Source organism: Fopius arisanus, unplaced genomic scaffold (assembly GCF_000806365.1).
Source record: "Fopius arisanus strain USDA-PBARC FA_bdor unplaced genomic scaffold, ASM80636v1 scaffold00001, whole genome shotgun sequence".
NCBI classification, from domain to species: domain Eukaryota; kingdom Metazoa; phylum Arthropoda; class Insecta; order Hymenoptera; family Braconidae; genus Fopius; species Fopius arisanus.
Genome location: NW_011887740.1, coordinates 5457088 through 5472180, shown reverse-complemented (window position 1 = coordinate 5472180; position 15093 = coordinate 5457088). Strand labels below are relative to the sequence as shown.

The 15093-nt window shown below is 35.6% G+C and overlaps 4 protein-coding genes across 5 annotated transcripts; 2 read left to right on the top strand and 2 right to left on the bottom strand.

Moving 5' to 3' along the window:
- The first annotated feature begins 32 nt into the window (after positions 1-32).
- LOC105265127 (uncharacterized) lies at positions 33-3561 on the top strand. Its single transcript, XM_011302454.1, has 2 exons — positions 33-465; positions 559-3561. The coding sequence occupies exon 2, from the start codon at positions 1358-1360 to the stop codon at positions 3029-3031; it is 1674 nt and encodes a 557-aa protein (XP_011300756.1). The 5' UTR covers positions 33-465; positions 559-1357; the 3' UTR covers positions 3032-3561.
- Positions 3562-4015: 454 nt separating this feature from the next.
- chp (chaoptin) lies at positions 4016-9385 on the top strand. Its single transcript, XM_011302406.1, has 9 exons — positions 4016-4130; positions 4250-4538; positions 4624-4794; positions 4963-5438; positions 5581-5800; positions 6044-6573; positions 6696-7086; positions 7203-7747; positions 7811-9385. Exons 1-9 carry the CDS (start codon positions 4128-4130, stop codon positions 9056-9058), a joined length of 3873 nt encoding a protein of 1290 aa, XP_011300708.1. The 5' UTR covers positions 4016-4127; the 3' UTR covers positions 9059-9385.
- Positions 9372-10891, bottom strand: LOC105265105 (uncharacterized). The gene is made up of 3 exons (XM_011302418.1): positions 10667-10891; positions 9928-10428; positions 9372-9614 (listed from the first exon to the last, which is right to left on the bottom strand). Exons 1-3 carry the CDS (start codon positions 10733-10735, stop codon positions 9405-9407), a joined length of 780 nt encoding a protein of 259 aa, XP_011300720.1. The 5' UTR covers positions 10736-10891; the 3' UTR covers positions 9372-9404.
- A 44-nt stretch (positions 10892-10935) lies between these two features.
- LOC105265112 (CCAAT/enhancer-binding protein delta) lies at positions 10936-14684 on the bottom strand. Of its 2 annotated transcripts, none has more exons than XM_011302440.1 (5): positions 14259-14684; positions 13048-13122; positions 12642-12975; positions 12203-12570; positions 10936-12066 (listed from the first exon to the last, which is right to left on the bottom strand). In XM_011302440.1, the coding sequence occupies exons 3-5, from the start codon at positions 12862-12864 to the stop codon at positions 11542-11544; spliced, it is 1116 nt and encodes a 371-aa protein (XP_011300742.1). In that variant the 5' UTR covers positions 12865-12975; positions 13048-13122; positions 14259-14684; the 3' UTR covers positions 10936-11541. The 2 variants fall into 2 exon arrangements, with proteins under 2 accessions (XP_011300742.1, XP_011300734.1); XM_011302432.1 differs by having other exon boundaries at positions 12642-12942; positions 14259-14683.
- Positions 14685-15093: the final 409 nt, after the last annotated feature.

Sequence of the window (15093 nt, the reverse complement as noted above, 5' to 3'; positions counted from 1 at the left end):
CAGTCACTAAAATCAATTGTTTCGGAGACACTCACTTTATTGTTAGAAATGAAAATTATCAAGGAAAGAACCGACAAGAAATCTACATGTTTTATTAATTTTATCCTGATATCCTTGCCAGTAAATACGATCTTTCGTATTTCATAACAGTTTATGGTTTCTTCATGGAGAGAGCAGTCGAATTCTTCTACTGAAAATATAAACAATTGTAATCTTAGTAAGTATCCACTGTACAGTCAGTGTCTGGTTAAGCGCATTCAATAATAACATCCAAATCGTATTGGTACTTCACTATGAACCCAATGCCCGGTGTGATTATGCATTATTATTATGAGGGCTCCACCTCCCCACCTCCATCATAAATATTGAAATTGAGAGCAATATCAAGAAAAGTTGCATTTTCCGTAAATTAAGGAAAATCAATGATAACCCAAATAAATTTTCCAGTCTACGGGATGAGCTATGGTAAATATCTTCATTTACCAATCTCCATAGTTGCGAAATATTATGCCATAAGGGTAAGTTGCATATTTCTAAAAATTACATTTTCTATTCCAGCCAATGCTCATCTACATCATGATGGACATTCCATCTTTAAATTTATGCTTTTCATATAGGGTATGTGTGGGCAAATATTGAGCAAATATTGAGATAATACAGCAATAGTGGAATAGTAGCTGACCAAATAAAAAAGACTTTTTGAGTATGGTGGCTGCCTAAAACAAAATCAAAGATGCCTCATTATATATGTGGTATTTTAGGAGGGCAATTAAAGAAAGATTCTGAATGATCCTTGAGGAGCTACAGGGCATTACAGTTGGTAAGTATAATTTTTTCATTTTGATTTTTCGAAATATTATAAAAATAATAACAAATACATAGATCAATCAACAAATATATAATAAATATATGTAAAATGAGCCAATTTGTTATACTTTTTGGAGGATGCTTTGATAATGATAAAATTGTCTGCTTGGATATGACTCTGACTATGCATATTGCTGCATATTTATAATTAAATTCATTCATATACTCTTGGTTCTTCTCCAAACCTTCATCAATTCTGGATGCTACTGATCTGATGCATTTGATGAATACCGAGTATTGATCTCTTAAAAACTACTGTTAGAGCATTGATGACTCTATCTTCAGTAATAATCAACTTCTATTTTTAGACTCGGAATCCAAAAGTTAATAAATAAGCATGCGATGATTTTCACGATTGGAACAGCCTATTTTCAAGATATGTATTAATTTTCCTATAAATAAATATAAAAATGATAAGTTGAAATGTATTTTTTGCTTTCGTACACGATATCTTTCTGGTAGATATAGAAGTAAAGAGAGCAAGATCAAGATGTTTGTACGACGAACAAAAATAGCTACTAATGAAGAGATCCATCGTCAACAATTGATTGAAGGTATACTACTTGGTGAAACACCAGTTAATTTATTAGAGAAAAAAGTTGCGGCAATCACAAAACATCTAAGCATCGATTGCATACTACATGCAAAAATTCACAGTAGCCTCGATATTATCAAAAAAATGTATAATAGTGAAATGGAGTTGCATGCGATGAGCCTTGTTGATCATATAAACTCGTATTTGCAGGAGGTGTATTTTAAGTCCGGTGATATTATTCCATTACCAATTAAAAAAGCAATTGTTGTGTACAAAGCGGCAACACCACCATTACCACCACTGAATTATCAACTCGAACAAGCATCATATATCCCAGCCAATCTTCGTGAGTTTGAACATTTATGTTTTGAAAATCAAATGATATGTCAGTTCGATGGGAGAATGCCATTTGCCACGTATCTTTATAAAAATTTCCTGTACTATTTGAATGCATCGTGTGTTGAACAATTAGATGGGAATCAGTGTTGGCAAGCAAGGTTTGCCGTTCTACTTGCTGAGACAGAGCAAAATGATTATATGGCATACAGCGCATTTTACAGTAATAGTGTAGAGTACAGAGGACGTTCGTATGACTGTGCATTTGTCCCCAAATACCATGTACGAAATTTACGTCCAATTAAATATAATGTTCAATTAGTTGATGATAGAGAATTCGTAGAGTATTTTGAATCCTTGAATGTAACAAGTGTACGACGTATTCCCATGCAATATATTGGTATATTCTTGGTGTTTCCTTTTAAAGAGGGACATTATATTCAACCGAATGGGGAGATTATATCTCCAAATCTATTACCACCAAAGAAACAATATATCAATATGAATTTACTTGCGGCAAATATTTGTAATGTTAGCCAGTTGGAGGGAGCACTTGATTGGACTGGACGCGTGGCACAACTCGATCATATAATTTCATGTGTTGTTCATGCTCGTACATTAAGAGAGGAGGGTATGGCTCTAATGATTCTACGACGAATGCTGGGTAACTACTTAAAATTGGGTATTTATAATATTTCACTTCCAAATGAAACAGAAATTCTTACTTGGATGCAGTTGGTTTGCTCAACAAAATTACCTATACTTCCTCCTATTCATTACCCTCAATCACGAGGCACAGGGATGTGGGTTGGATTGATTCAAGATATTGCTCAGTCATGTAGCACAAATTATGGTGCTAGTATACTTTCATCAGCTTACGCTATTCCCGAACTCGAAATAGTCAACGTATTTGAGGCATTAAAATATGATGCCGAAAAATATGTCTTCTACACAATCATCATGCAACGTTACGCCTGTCCAATCTTCTTTAAAGCTAGAAATTATTTGAAGCCTAAATTTGGAACAAGTCAAATTAACTTGACTCAATATCAAGTATGTAAACGCAATTATTATAATACTACACTCGATGAACGTCTACTACAAGCCATAACTCAGCCCATTGTTCGTTCAACAGACATTAATCAAAATGTCCCATGGTGTCCGCCATTTAAATGCTCAGATCTTTATGAATTTTCTGATGTTCAGCTCAAAGAGCTCGTGAAAGGTAAAAACATCCAACTGACAGATGAACAATTGGCAGCTTTAATCGCTCTCGCCATAACACAAGTCTAGTGTAGATATTTTGATTTTTCAATCATCAATTATGGAAACCATTACAAAGCAATCAAGATTTACGAAGCGAGGTGTAATAATTAAATAATCAAGTTCCATAGTCATATAGTAAAGCTTTGTTTTTTAAAAACCCACTAGTATTTGACAATGATACTTGCATTTTATATTATTCTTGTTACGCTGACACTTATATTACATCATTTGAATGGAGCGTTCAATAATTTTCCTTCAAAAGCATTCATTGAAAGGCATAAATAATAATTAAATAAGATGTTGTTTAGTGATGCAATTGCCAGCCCAATCCCGAACTCAAATATGCTCGACACCAATGCAGGGAGAATATCACTCTTCTCGAATATCTACCTGATATAATACACATAATATTTTCCTGAACAGAGATAGTCGGATGGCAATCGTGCTTTTTCAACAAATGTCTTGAGATTTTAACAGCAACTTTTTAACAGCAAATTTCCCCATCTCAATGATTTGTAAAAAAAATTATCTACAGTCTTTATAACTTTTACAACTTCAACATCACAGTAGTTGTTTGCTTGTTTGTTTTTTTTTTTTTTTTTTTTTAATAATTAAATCATTTTTACGGAGCACTCAAGTGATGTGAGCGTGCAGAATAAGGTGTATTGTCAAGATCAGGTGGTGATCATGGATTTAACTTTAGTTGTAAAAGTAATGTTAATTCATGGTGACAAAAAATGGTGACAATCAATTCAGCGGTCGTATACTTGAAGTATGAATTAGAAATATTGTCATCAAATTGTATGTACAATTGCACATAAACTTGAATCAATTTTATTAATCCAAATGAAGAGCTCCTTTCTTCATTGGTATAATAGAAACATGTACTTTATTTCATTTACTATGAGTAGGGGTGGGGGAGAAGACAACTACGGGTTTGTAATCGTATAAAGAGAAGCACAAAAAATGTAGAGCCACTGATGAAGCCCCATTATCCCCCTTATGTGCACGTCACAGTCATGATTGAAGGGTGACTGCAAAGTGAAGAACTTCCAAGTAGACATAGTTACATTGGTTAGTTGGACGCGCTTGTACGTGGAGGACATCTGCCTTAACTGCCATCATGGTGAGTTGAATGACAAATAGATAAACAATGATTGTTAGAAAAAAAATATGATGATTGTAAAAATAATGGTACAATTGAGAATATGAAAAATCTAATGAAAAACAATGCTATTAATTCAGAATCTTTTGGCGTTCGTTAAACTTGGCTATGCCATGACGATTGGTACTCTTCTTCTGATGTTCTGGGCTTCGATGGTCAGAATGCACGAGTTGCCAGTGCAATATCCTCCGTGCTTCTTCAACCCGCTCTGTACTTGTTCAAAAGCAATTCCAGATCTTGGAATCGTTAATTGCGAAAATGTACCGATGCCCAGAATTCCACAACAAATCAATTCATCTAAAGTTTTTATTCTAAAATTGGGTAACAACGGATTGCGTCATATTCAGCCTCAATTTCTCGTTACTACAGGTACTGTTTCATGAGTGATCAATTAAATAAGTTGAGTGAGTTTGTGAGGTGTTGGATTGACATATTTTTATGTATTGTCCTTCAGGGCTGTACAATCTTCAAATAAGAAATAATCCCCTATCCGATATACCAGATGAGGCGTTTCTAGGGCTTGAACGATCGTTATGGGAGCTAGAGTTACCGTATAATCAGCTTGTCGCAGTACCCAGCAAATCATTTAGGCATCTTCAAAAATTAAAAATTCTCGACTTGACAGGTAATTTAAAGGCATTTTACCTTTCTCATCAACACAATGATATGTTGTATAGTAATGAAGCAAATTAAATAAATACGCCCTGCACTCTTTCAAGAGGATAAATTTTAGATGGATTTGAAATAAATGGCATTATTAAATTGATGACATCTTCTCAACTTCATATTATAGGTAATCAGATATCATCAATTGCGGCAGACAATTGGCGAGGACTCGAAAACTCTTTACAAACATTGCGACTTGGAAAGAACACGATTGATAAACTCCCTGCCGATGCTTTCTCTGGTCTAAAATTTCTCGAAACATTAGACTTGAGAGAGAATAATTTGCTGGAGATTGACTCATCTGTCTTTAGAGATGGAATGGCACATTTGTCTTATCTCTATTTGAGTGGAAATCAGTTGACGATGATACCATACAGTCAGATATCGCCTTTGAAACATATGAAAATACTAGATTTAAGTTATAATCAGATTCAAATGATGATTCAACCGCAAACTGAACCAGAAATTAAAGGATTACAAATCTCGTTGGATACACTGAGACTCGATTGGAATCAGATTGAGACTCTACCAGTTGCTTCTTTCCAGCATTTCTTCAAGATCAATAAAACCTATTTGAATGGAAATCCTATTGCACATGTGGAGGTCCGTATCGACTTTTATCAATGAAAAAACTAATTTACTAAAATACTATCAAAAATCACCGAGTTGAATATGAAAGGATAAATAAAAAAAATTAATATATTAGGTATAGTGATTGACTGATACATACTGATTGTATTTGTAGGAGGGTGCATTCCAAAATTCCAAAATCCGAGAGCTCTATTTTACGGATTGTGATATCAGGGAAATCGATTCATCATCATTGAGGGGTTTGGAATCATCGCTAGAACATCTGGACTTATCTGGCAATAATATAACAGATTTTCCAAACCATGTTTTTCAAGAATTTGATTTTTTGAGAACTCTAATTTTTAAAGAGAACAAGATTACAACGTTCTCTCCACGTAAGGCTTTTTTTTTTGTAATATAATTTTAAACTTTTCATACACAAACTATAAAAAATCATTGAAGAATGGAGCGTGAACGCCATGATGGTACGATATGTGTGACAATTTGAGTGAGTGAACCTATAACATTGCTTTATTTATTCGTAATTAACGAGTGGAATTTCAAAAAATAAAAAAATAAATAAATAAAAAAAAAATTTTCAATCTTTATATAATGTCAATAATCAATAATAATTACAGAAGAGGTATTCACCGGTTTTCAATACTCACTCTATAACTTGGAACTAAGTGGAAAACAAAATGCTGCAGTATCCCTCCAAGATCTTCGTCAGATGCGAAATTTGCGATTCCTATCAATATCTAAAATGCCCCAAACCACTCTATCTCCCGATGACTTTCTAGAATTCGGAATTGATGTCAAGGAATTGCACATAATTCAGAGCAATCTCAACACCATCAAGGGTCACACCTTTACCCACGTGCGGGGAATAAAATACTTGGACTTCTCTGAAAATGAGATTTCCTCAATTGAAGAGACTGCCTTCTCTGAGGTGGGGCATTCACTAATTACTCTCAAGCTTGCTCATGCATTGTCCATGACCGAAGTGCCAGCGAAAGCATTTTCAGCACTTACAAATCTTCAGTACCTCGATTTGAGTAATAATCAGCTTCGCTCCATGCCTGAAAACTCATTCCATTTTTTGAAGAGAATCAAACGAATAGAAATCCAAGATAATGAAATTTCGGAAATTAAGAAAGGAACATTCCAGGTGAGGCACGAATCAGTAATTCAATGTTGCGATATTCTTGATAAATTGCCTTTGAATCGAGTGGAGTATATTATAATATAAAATTATGGAAGATTGAAATAATTATTCGATAATGTTTATAGGGGGACATTCACTCCACACTGGAAGAAATAAATTTTGGTTACAATCAAATTTCAAACCTCCAAACCCATACATTCGTCGATCTAGCAGCGATGACAATTCTCAATCTCCAGGATAACAAAATAGAAAAGATCGAGAGACGTACATTTATGAACATGAATCGTCTCAAGTATCTGAATCTCAGAGGGAACAAAATGAAAATTATCAACGACGAAGCCTTTCAGAATCTTCCAGACTTGGAATTCCTCGACATGGCTTACAATCAACTCGCTGAATTTCATTTTGAATGGTTCGATCAAGTTGGAACTCTTGCAGCACTCAAAGTAAATGCCAGTCACAATGTGATGACACGATTAAAAATTAATTCCTCGAGTTATCTTCCGGCAACTAACAGTAAGCAGCAAAGTTTATAACAGGAGACAAGAAAATTTCAAAATTCACTTTGGCATTGGACATTGGCAAAGAAAATTTTATTTGAAAAAAATATATATGGAAATTTCTTCTTCCAGCTTATTTCTCTGCTGGCGGAACTCTGCAATCGAATATTAAGGTTTTAGAGCTCAGTTGGAACAACATCAGTGACATTATGAAATTCTACTTCCGTCCCGTTGAGTATTCATTAACTCATTTGTATATGTCACACAACGAGCTGATGAACATGACTCAAGCTGTTTTCGGATCCCTTCCGCATCTCCAATGGTTGGATCTTCGTTACAATGAAATCATGGAAATTGAGTTTGATTGTTTCAGAAATACCAAGAACATTCAAGTGCTTCTACTGGCCCATAACGACATCATCGATATCCCTGCAGATGTCCTAAGGACGCTCAAGAAACTTCGGATTTTAGACCTCTCTCATAACAGACTGAGAACACTTCCAGATAATGTTTTCACTGAACCTAATCTTGAAAGTCTCGATTTGTCGCATAATCAGTTCATGAGGCTGCCAATAAAATCACTTTCTGGGCCTGCTGCAGGGTCGCTCTCAGTTTTTGATATGGGATGGAATTTACTCTCGGGAATCCATACGACTGATTCAATCTCTAGGCTTCGGGTGAGTTAGAGAGTGGTAGAAAGAGTGATTATTCATTGGTAAATGCATCAATTTTTCCTTTAGGGACTTAACCGTTTGGACATCTCGTATAATCGCCTAGTGCGTTTGGATGACGGTGTTTTCTCTGAACTCCCCCATTTGACTGATTTGGATTTGAGCCATAACAAGCAACTTCTCCTGGACAGCCGAGGTCGTACTTTCTATGGATTAGAAGATTCCCTCCTGAGCCTTGGTCTCAGTAACATTTCCTTACTGAGTGTTCCCGAGCTGCCCTTCCACCGGCTTCGAATACTGCACCTAGCCAACAATGAGCTCGCTTCAATTCCTGCCGAGCTCGCTTCCAACCTCTCTTCCCTTCATCACCTCGACCTAAGCCACAACGATCTCACGGTCGTTCCTCTAATCACCCATACACTCTCAGAGCTACGCACTTTTAATCTCGGCTATAATCCAATTACTGCCGTCACCAACACGAGCTTTCTCGGTCCAGCAGACAGTCTCATTGAGCTTGATATCCGAAGACTTCCTCTTTGGAGTTTCGAGAGTGGCGCCCTTTGTAAAGCATCCAAACTTCGTTTCCTCCATCTCACTGCCTACACTGCTATAAAAAACTTCAATTTTCCTAATTTATTGGAACATAATCATGGCCTCCGACATCTCCACATAGACATAAATAATGAAACAAATCTTGAAAAAGAGATGAAGGGAAATTTTCCAGCAAAGCTTTATAACCTTACTTTCAGTGGAAGAAATTTCAAGTCCATTGATAAAAATATCTTAAAAGGAATCAAATCGCCTCATCTTCATTTTGCTCTCTATAACACCTCAATCACTAAGGTACCCAAAGAAATGTTTGAGAATGCCGGATCTGTTCGAAATGTTACTATTAATCTCTGGAATAATGATATAAAAACATTGGAGAACCCTTCGAATGGACATAAACCTGGGGCTGCTAACAAAAAATTCTTAATGAGGCTGAGAATGGCAGGGAGTCACTTGAATTGTGATTGCGATATTGGCTGGATTGAAGGCTGGCAGAGAAAGCAGAGACAATATCAGGAGGACAGGTGTTCCTATTTACCTCTGCGACAGTATAATTTTGAAAGAGATGAGAATAATGAGTACAGCTGCTGGGATAATGGCTGGGATGATGATTTGAGGGAGAGTTATTGTTCGAACAAAAATAACAAGTCTGTCCAAAAAACTCTAAAGGATGATATAGAGTGTGGATGGTCGTTGGCCATCAGGAGTTTTCAGGTCCCTTGGCTTCTCACCATTATTGTCCCCATTTTTGTACTTAATACTTACTGAAATCTTCACACACACTAATGGAAAATTTTCATTGTCTGTGGGTGAATGGGGTAAAGAATACATGAATAATAAGCTTCACAAAGCCTCTCATGTTAATTATTTTGTCAATTTGAATCTTTGAACAATTATTCGGTCTATTTCTCTATCTGGCAATTTATCGAGTAAAACTATCTTCTGAAATTTTCAGCTCTTCAGATTATTTGTTAAAATCTTGAAGAATATTTGAAGAAATACTTGGGTAACATGCGTGCAGCAAGAATTATGTACTGATTAAGAACTAATGTAAGTTTCAGATGAATTAAGAATAAATGAATTGTGTAGACGATAGATTTATTGTTGTTATTAATTATTGGAAAAACAATATTTGAGAAATGATGCCAAAAATCATTTGCAGAAATGGGAGCCAAATGAACCCGAAGATAAACAAGAGGCAGATGTAGATTGAGATCAGTTGAAGTCCAAAAATAGCAGATCTAGTGGCTTTTTGCTTGGTATCTTGTAGGAAAACAATATCTACAGTTTTGTCGAGAATAAATCTCGAAATGAAGAGAATAATCTGCAAGTAAAATTACATTATCGATAGTAGCATTGTAATAGTGAATAAATCGAGAAGTTATTGTACATTATGATAGATTAGAAAACTGATCTCAGGAGAGTTTAATAGTTTTCTTTCATATTCATTGAACCAGTACTTGCATCAATTAGCTCATTATTCAATTATGAAGATGATCTGTGCTCATTAAAAAGAAAACAAAAAATTATCACTGCCTTGTGCAACGGTTTTTTTTTTTTTTTATAATGAATATACTATGTCTCTATCAATTTTCGATATTGTAATCATTTATGATAGAAATTTTCTGTCTATTTACTTTTGTCATAGGAGCAATGTTGACAAGCATAAAGAATAATGTTAAGAGGGATTTTCCTGTAGCTTGGCCCAAAATCTTCAGCAGTGAAGTAAAGCAATACTCATCTCTGGAAATTCCTTGACTCTCTTGATAATTCACGAGAAAATTTCGCATGCTAATCAAAAAATTGTGCTTTTTCTCTTCATTCTCAGGCCCTGGGTTTTTCTCGTTCAACGGAATTGAGAATTTAGTTGTTTGTAAGGGAACGGGATTCGATATTCTGTAAACATTCTTAGATTTTCCCTCGGGAATCGTGAATATTGAGGACAGATTCAACATTTCTCGGGTAAAAATTCGAGAGTTGATGTGCCTGGAGTTGGAAGCGTCGGCCCAATCACCTGAAGTAACAGACTCACTGAAAACAGGCTCGTTGGATGGTGAAGATTCTGGAAGATTCAAGTTTTTCACTTGTCCAAGCAATTTCTCCATGATTTCCAAAGTGTCCAATTTCTTCAGGTGACTCTTTAAAGTAAATCATTTGTTTGCACAATAGATTATGTAGAGGAATGATGAGTGTTGTAAATATTGCTAGGACTAATGCACTAATGAAAAAATGATTTTTCTCCACCTAAATACACTTGATACAATTTGGGCAATTATTAATATTGTCCACTTTTTTTTTTCTATAAGTTGGTTTAATTTAATTGGCAGGACTAATGCAATTTTTTCAATGTAGATTTAGGTACGTTAACTAACTTACCGTTACTGCTTCATCAAGCTCCTCATCTGACATTTGATTAGTATTGCTATTCGTTGTTTCAAAAAACATGGTAAAAAATATTAAGTACTTTATTCAATTATAATGAAAAATTTTGACGGAATATTCCATTTACATTTTCCCTGCAAATCAGTAAATAATTGAATAGCAGATTTTTCTTCTTTCTTCTCTTCACTTCACTCGGAACATTAAAAATCATCTTATTCAATCCAATCTCTAGTGGGAACAAAAAACAATAATCGAACGACCTGTTTAAGATAATGGAAACATGCATTTATTGATAGACTAAATATATAATATATTGCAAATATTTCATTTACACATTTCTACAAACAACTAATAGGTTTAAATCGGAGCTGACAGAATATAAAAGCAATATTTGATAATAAAAACTATTATACCAGAGAGAAGCATAAAGATTCACGCATATTTGTGTAAAAACTGGTTTAGTTGAATTCATCTGAAGAACAATTGTAACTATTTGATGTGGAAAATTAGTTACTATTATTCTTCTCCAAACCGAGAGATATACATGAAATAACCTAGAAATAATTCTAGCAGCAATTTGCATTTTCAATATTTTTATAAACTTTTCACTTTTCCTCAAGCAATAACCGTTAAAATTCATAACATTGGAATTAATGGATTCTATTTCCCCCACAAATCATCCTTTATATGCCTATAAAAAATATTTCTGCTCTTGACTATACTTTTCCTTATATCAAATTAGTTGTGTCAATTTGAGAAAAAAAAAAAGAAAGTAAGCAAAATACAATTTCTTCAGTTTGATGAGGACTATTCATAATAAAGCTCATTTAGAAATCATAATATTTGTTTATGATACGTTGAATTGGAATTTATTTCTTTAGAGCTGATCTCAATATTGCAGCTCGCAACGACGTAACCATTTTCTCCAATTCCTCCACCTTCATCTTCAAGAGTCTATTGTCCTTCTCCAATTGTCCTGCTTTTGCCATCATCTCCCTCTCCTTTACCTTCTTGTTCATTCTTGATTTTCTCGATGCTTCGTTATTTTTCTCTCTACTCTCTCGATAACTACATTCGGACATCCGGTCATCTGAATCACTCTCGATGGATCGTTTTTTTCCCCGATTTGTCGTTCTGATGTGTATCGATTCAATCATTGGCTCCGGTTTGAATCTTTTCGGGATGAATCTTGCTCTTGTCGTTCGTAATGACGATGTCGTTGAGGTTTCCAAATGTGTGATCGAACTTGATATACTTGACGACGTTACTGTTTCCGGTTTGTTATCTATTTTTATTGGTTTCCTATTACTGAAAGCTGAATGATGTGTCATTTTTTGGCTGGATAGTTTGATTGAATCTGGCGAGACACTACCGTCTGGTGATTGGAGGTTATCCTATATAAAAGAGGATTATTGTAGAGGAGATTTGAAAGCTGAGAGAATATTATTTATAATTGCTGGATTGAAAAAAAAAAAAAATAGTAAATAAATACGTAGATTGGGAAGGTTTGCACTTTGAATTTGGACTTACATCGCACAAGTAAGACAGTAGATCAAACGAATTCTGCTCAGTATTGTCGAATGTATTAATAACATCCCAGTTATCCCTCTGAAGAGGCTCATTCACCCTTTCATTATCCACCAATTGAATCCACTCATCGGTCCTCATTGCAATTGATGATTTAGGTGAATCCAACCATACGTCTGGCATACCTATAACCTCGTCAATTTTCTCCTCCTTGGGTTTGTATTTATGGATCATTTGTGTGTTAATAACGTCCTTCCCACCCTCCATTATTTGTTTGTTCTTCTCCAATGTTTTACTCCCGTAAATTACCCCCTGACCCACTGCAACTGTCCCCAAAGTCGTCGAAACGCTTTTATCGTCCATTTTCTCACCTGGAAAATTGAAACAATTAATGAGCAGAGTAGAAAAAAAATCGCTTAAAATTTGGTAACGATATATTTACCTAAATGCTCTGCTGTCTCAGATTCACCTATAAGAAAAGGGCATTGTCCCTGGAACGCGCCCATACAAAAGTTGCTCAGGTCCTGATAATTCTCTTCCCAAATTGAAAAAACTGTATTTTCCTCCTCGTTGCTTGAGGAAGTCTTGGTACTCAGTGAGCCCCAGGGTTCCTTCATTTCCATCACCGGTGTCTCCAACAAGTCGGTAACAATTGCTTTCGCCATAACCGTCGACGCAGTCTGCGCGTTCACGCCATGAGAAGCAAATGACGGATTCTCCTTTCCGTTGCATGGTGCTGTTACCTGGAATAGATTCGTTCCTGTTCTTAGTGGCAGCTAAAAGAATAAATGGCATCAAGCGATACCCTCATTTTAAAATGGTTAATGCCAAATTTGAGCGTCACTCACTGTAAACTCGCCCCCTCGCGCTAATGAAATGTTGCTGGCCGTTGAACGCTCGTAAATGGGAGGGATTGTGTAGGCCTAAAACAATATCACATGCATGATGATAAGGGGAGGAGACAAACGATAAGATTACCGTACAAGTCCTGATTAATTAGCCAAAATGACTTAACCAAGTTCCACCGTTTCTGTTGAATCACGTTAATCAGCAATTGTTACACTCATCGCTATTTTTAAGAAACTTTATCTTACTGTATTCCCAATGCTAAACAAATGATTAGTATAGTATATTGTGTACCTAGGTAGATAACGCTATAATTTCGCCTAGAGCGGTAAAAAAAAATAAAAAAACATTTGTATTGACTAAGTGATTTTGCATAATGTATAAATAATAATAAAGAAATGTTTACGATTAAAAGAAGAAATCTTGAAAAAATGCAATTAGACATGGGTTTTTTTAGCTTTATATTGATGTAGGCGTAATCAAAACACCTCATGAAATTCGATGATCAATGTTTACTGTCTTTTTTCAACTATTTTTTTTTTATTTCCGTTATAATCCGTCGACTCACAATGATGAATCACTGACGACTCTTTACTCCTATTATTCTTAGCAAAGGGATTCACAATATTTCCAGATTAATATCTCCACATAACTTCACTTCCACCTCGTTATCCTATTATGACTTATCTAACTCACCGATAAAGATTACAAGCCGCCCCCAGCCGTATTAGAAACTTATGTAATATTTATCTGTTACCAGTCAGTTTAATTTCAAATAATTTTTCCTCATTAGCCGAATACCTCTCATTTTTTTTTCCTGTCAATAATGACAATGGAAAACTTCACTCATTAAAAAAACAACAAAGTTAATAGAATAAGGGGCTCTGTTAGTAGAGTAAGCAATGAATACAGCTGCTGAATGAGATAGCAAAATTTTCATCAAGAATTAGCATTTAATTGATAGATATAAGCATCACCGATTATATACAATAAGTACTGAAAAAATTTAATGAAAAATTATAACATCATTTGTAAATGTCTGACGAAACTGTTACATCAACCGAGTCTGAACCTAAACAATTCGAGGCGTTTCAGCTTTTTTCATTAATTTCAATAGCTAAAAATACCGAATTATAAATTTAAAACTCACTGGAAAATCCCATGGTGTTACGTAAACCCCTGAAAGTATATATGCAACAAACATCGTACATACCCTCCCTAAATCGATAGGTTTGATGTTCTCCTTCCACTTGGAACGGTTTTTTCTTTAGTTAACTTACTTGAAGGACCTCAATTGAATGGACCTTCCTTGTAATAATTCACTTTATTTTTGGGTATTTTTATAATATTTGTTTATTGGTGAGATGATTGCCAAGAGAACCAAGAGGAGAAGAGGAGTGAGCGATGATGAATCGACTGCTGCTTACTACTGTTGCGTTGGGCTCTGACGAGTGCGACCAGCGACCAGCGACCAGCGATGTCGGGTTGGAGATCAGCGCAAACGTCACTAAACCACCTCAAGTCCCGAACACGTCATATTTCACCAATCAGTAGATAGATAACGTCATGTGCAGCCAATAGCAAGTCCGATTTGTAGGAGAGTGGGATGAGAGCTCGGCAAACACGTCATTCGAGATGCTCGAGATGGTTTGGACAGCAACCCGCGACAAAAGATTATAGTGGAGATCGGCAGGCGCTTATGGCAAAGGTTCAACATGGATATTTCCTTGCGGCGACTGCGGAACTAAAACAGAGTCCATACCCGTGAATAAGGCAGGGCACGAGGCCGAGAGTGTCGATAACGGCGGGGGGGAAAGAAGGAGAATGGGAGGCGAAAGTGGGAATCTTCACGGGCGAAAAATAAGTGGGGAACATGAGAGCGCTGAGTGATCTCCGACTAATCCGTCCGTTAATTAAAAATTAATCTCTTCTCTCCTAATTATTATTAAGGGCTGAAACAAGCGATACTCGATGAAAAATAAAATGGTCCATCCATCGACTCCCATTGTATCCCTTAATTTTGCCATAAGCGCTGCTGATCTCCCCTA

Bases quoted from the DNA above. Each gene is read 5' to 3' on its own strand.
- LOC105265127 (XM_011302454.1), top strand. From the start codon at position 1,358: ATGTTTGTACGACGAACAAAAATAGCTACTAATGAAGAGATCCATCGT.
- chp (XM_011302406.1), top strand. The intron at 4,539-4,623 runs GTACTGTTTCAT...ATTGTCCTTCAG, and splicing joins TCAATTTCTCGTTACTACAG to GGCTGTACAATCTTCAAATA. The intron at 6,574-6,695 runs GTGAGGCACGAA...TAATGTTTATAG, and splicing joins TTAAGAAAGGAACATTCCAG to GGGGACATTCACTCCACACT.
- LOC105265105 (XM_011302418.1), bottom strand. From the start codon at position 10,735: ATGTTTTTTGAAACAACGAATAGCAATACTAATCAAATGTCAGATGAG. The intron at 10,429-10,666 runs GTAAGTTAGTTA...TTTACTTTAAAG, and splicing joins AGCTTGATGAAGCAGTAACG to AGTCACCTGAAGAAATTGGA. The intron at 9,615-9,927 runs GTAAATAGACAG...TTTTACTTGCAG, and splicing joins ACATTGCTCCTATGACAAAA to ATTATTCTCTTCATTTCGAG.
- LOC105265112 (XM_011302440.1), bottom strand. From the start codon at position 12,864: ATGGCGAAAGCAATTGTTACCGACTTGTTGGAGACACCGGTGATGGAA. The intron at 12,571-12,641 runs GTAAATATATCG...TCAATTTTCCAG, and splicing joins TGAGACAGCAGAGCATTTAG to GTGAGAAAATGGACGATAAA. The intron at 12,067-12,202 runs GTAAGTCCAAAT...TCTTTTATATAG, and splicing joins TACTGTCTTACTTGTGCGAT to GATAACCTCCAATCACCAGA.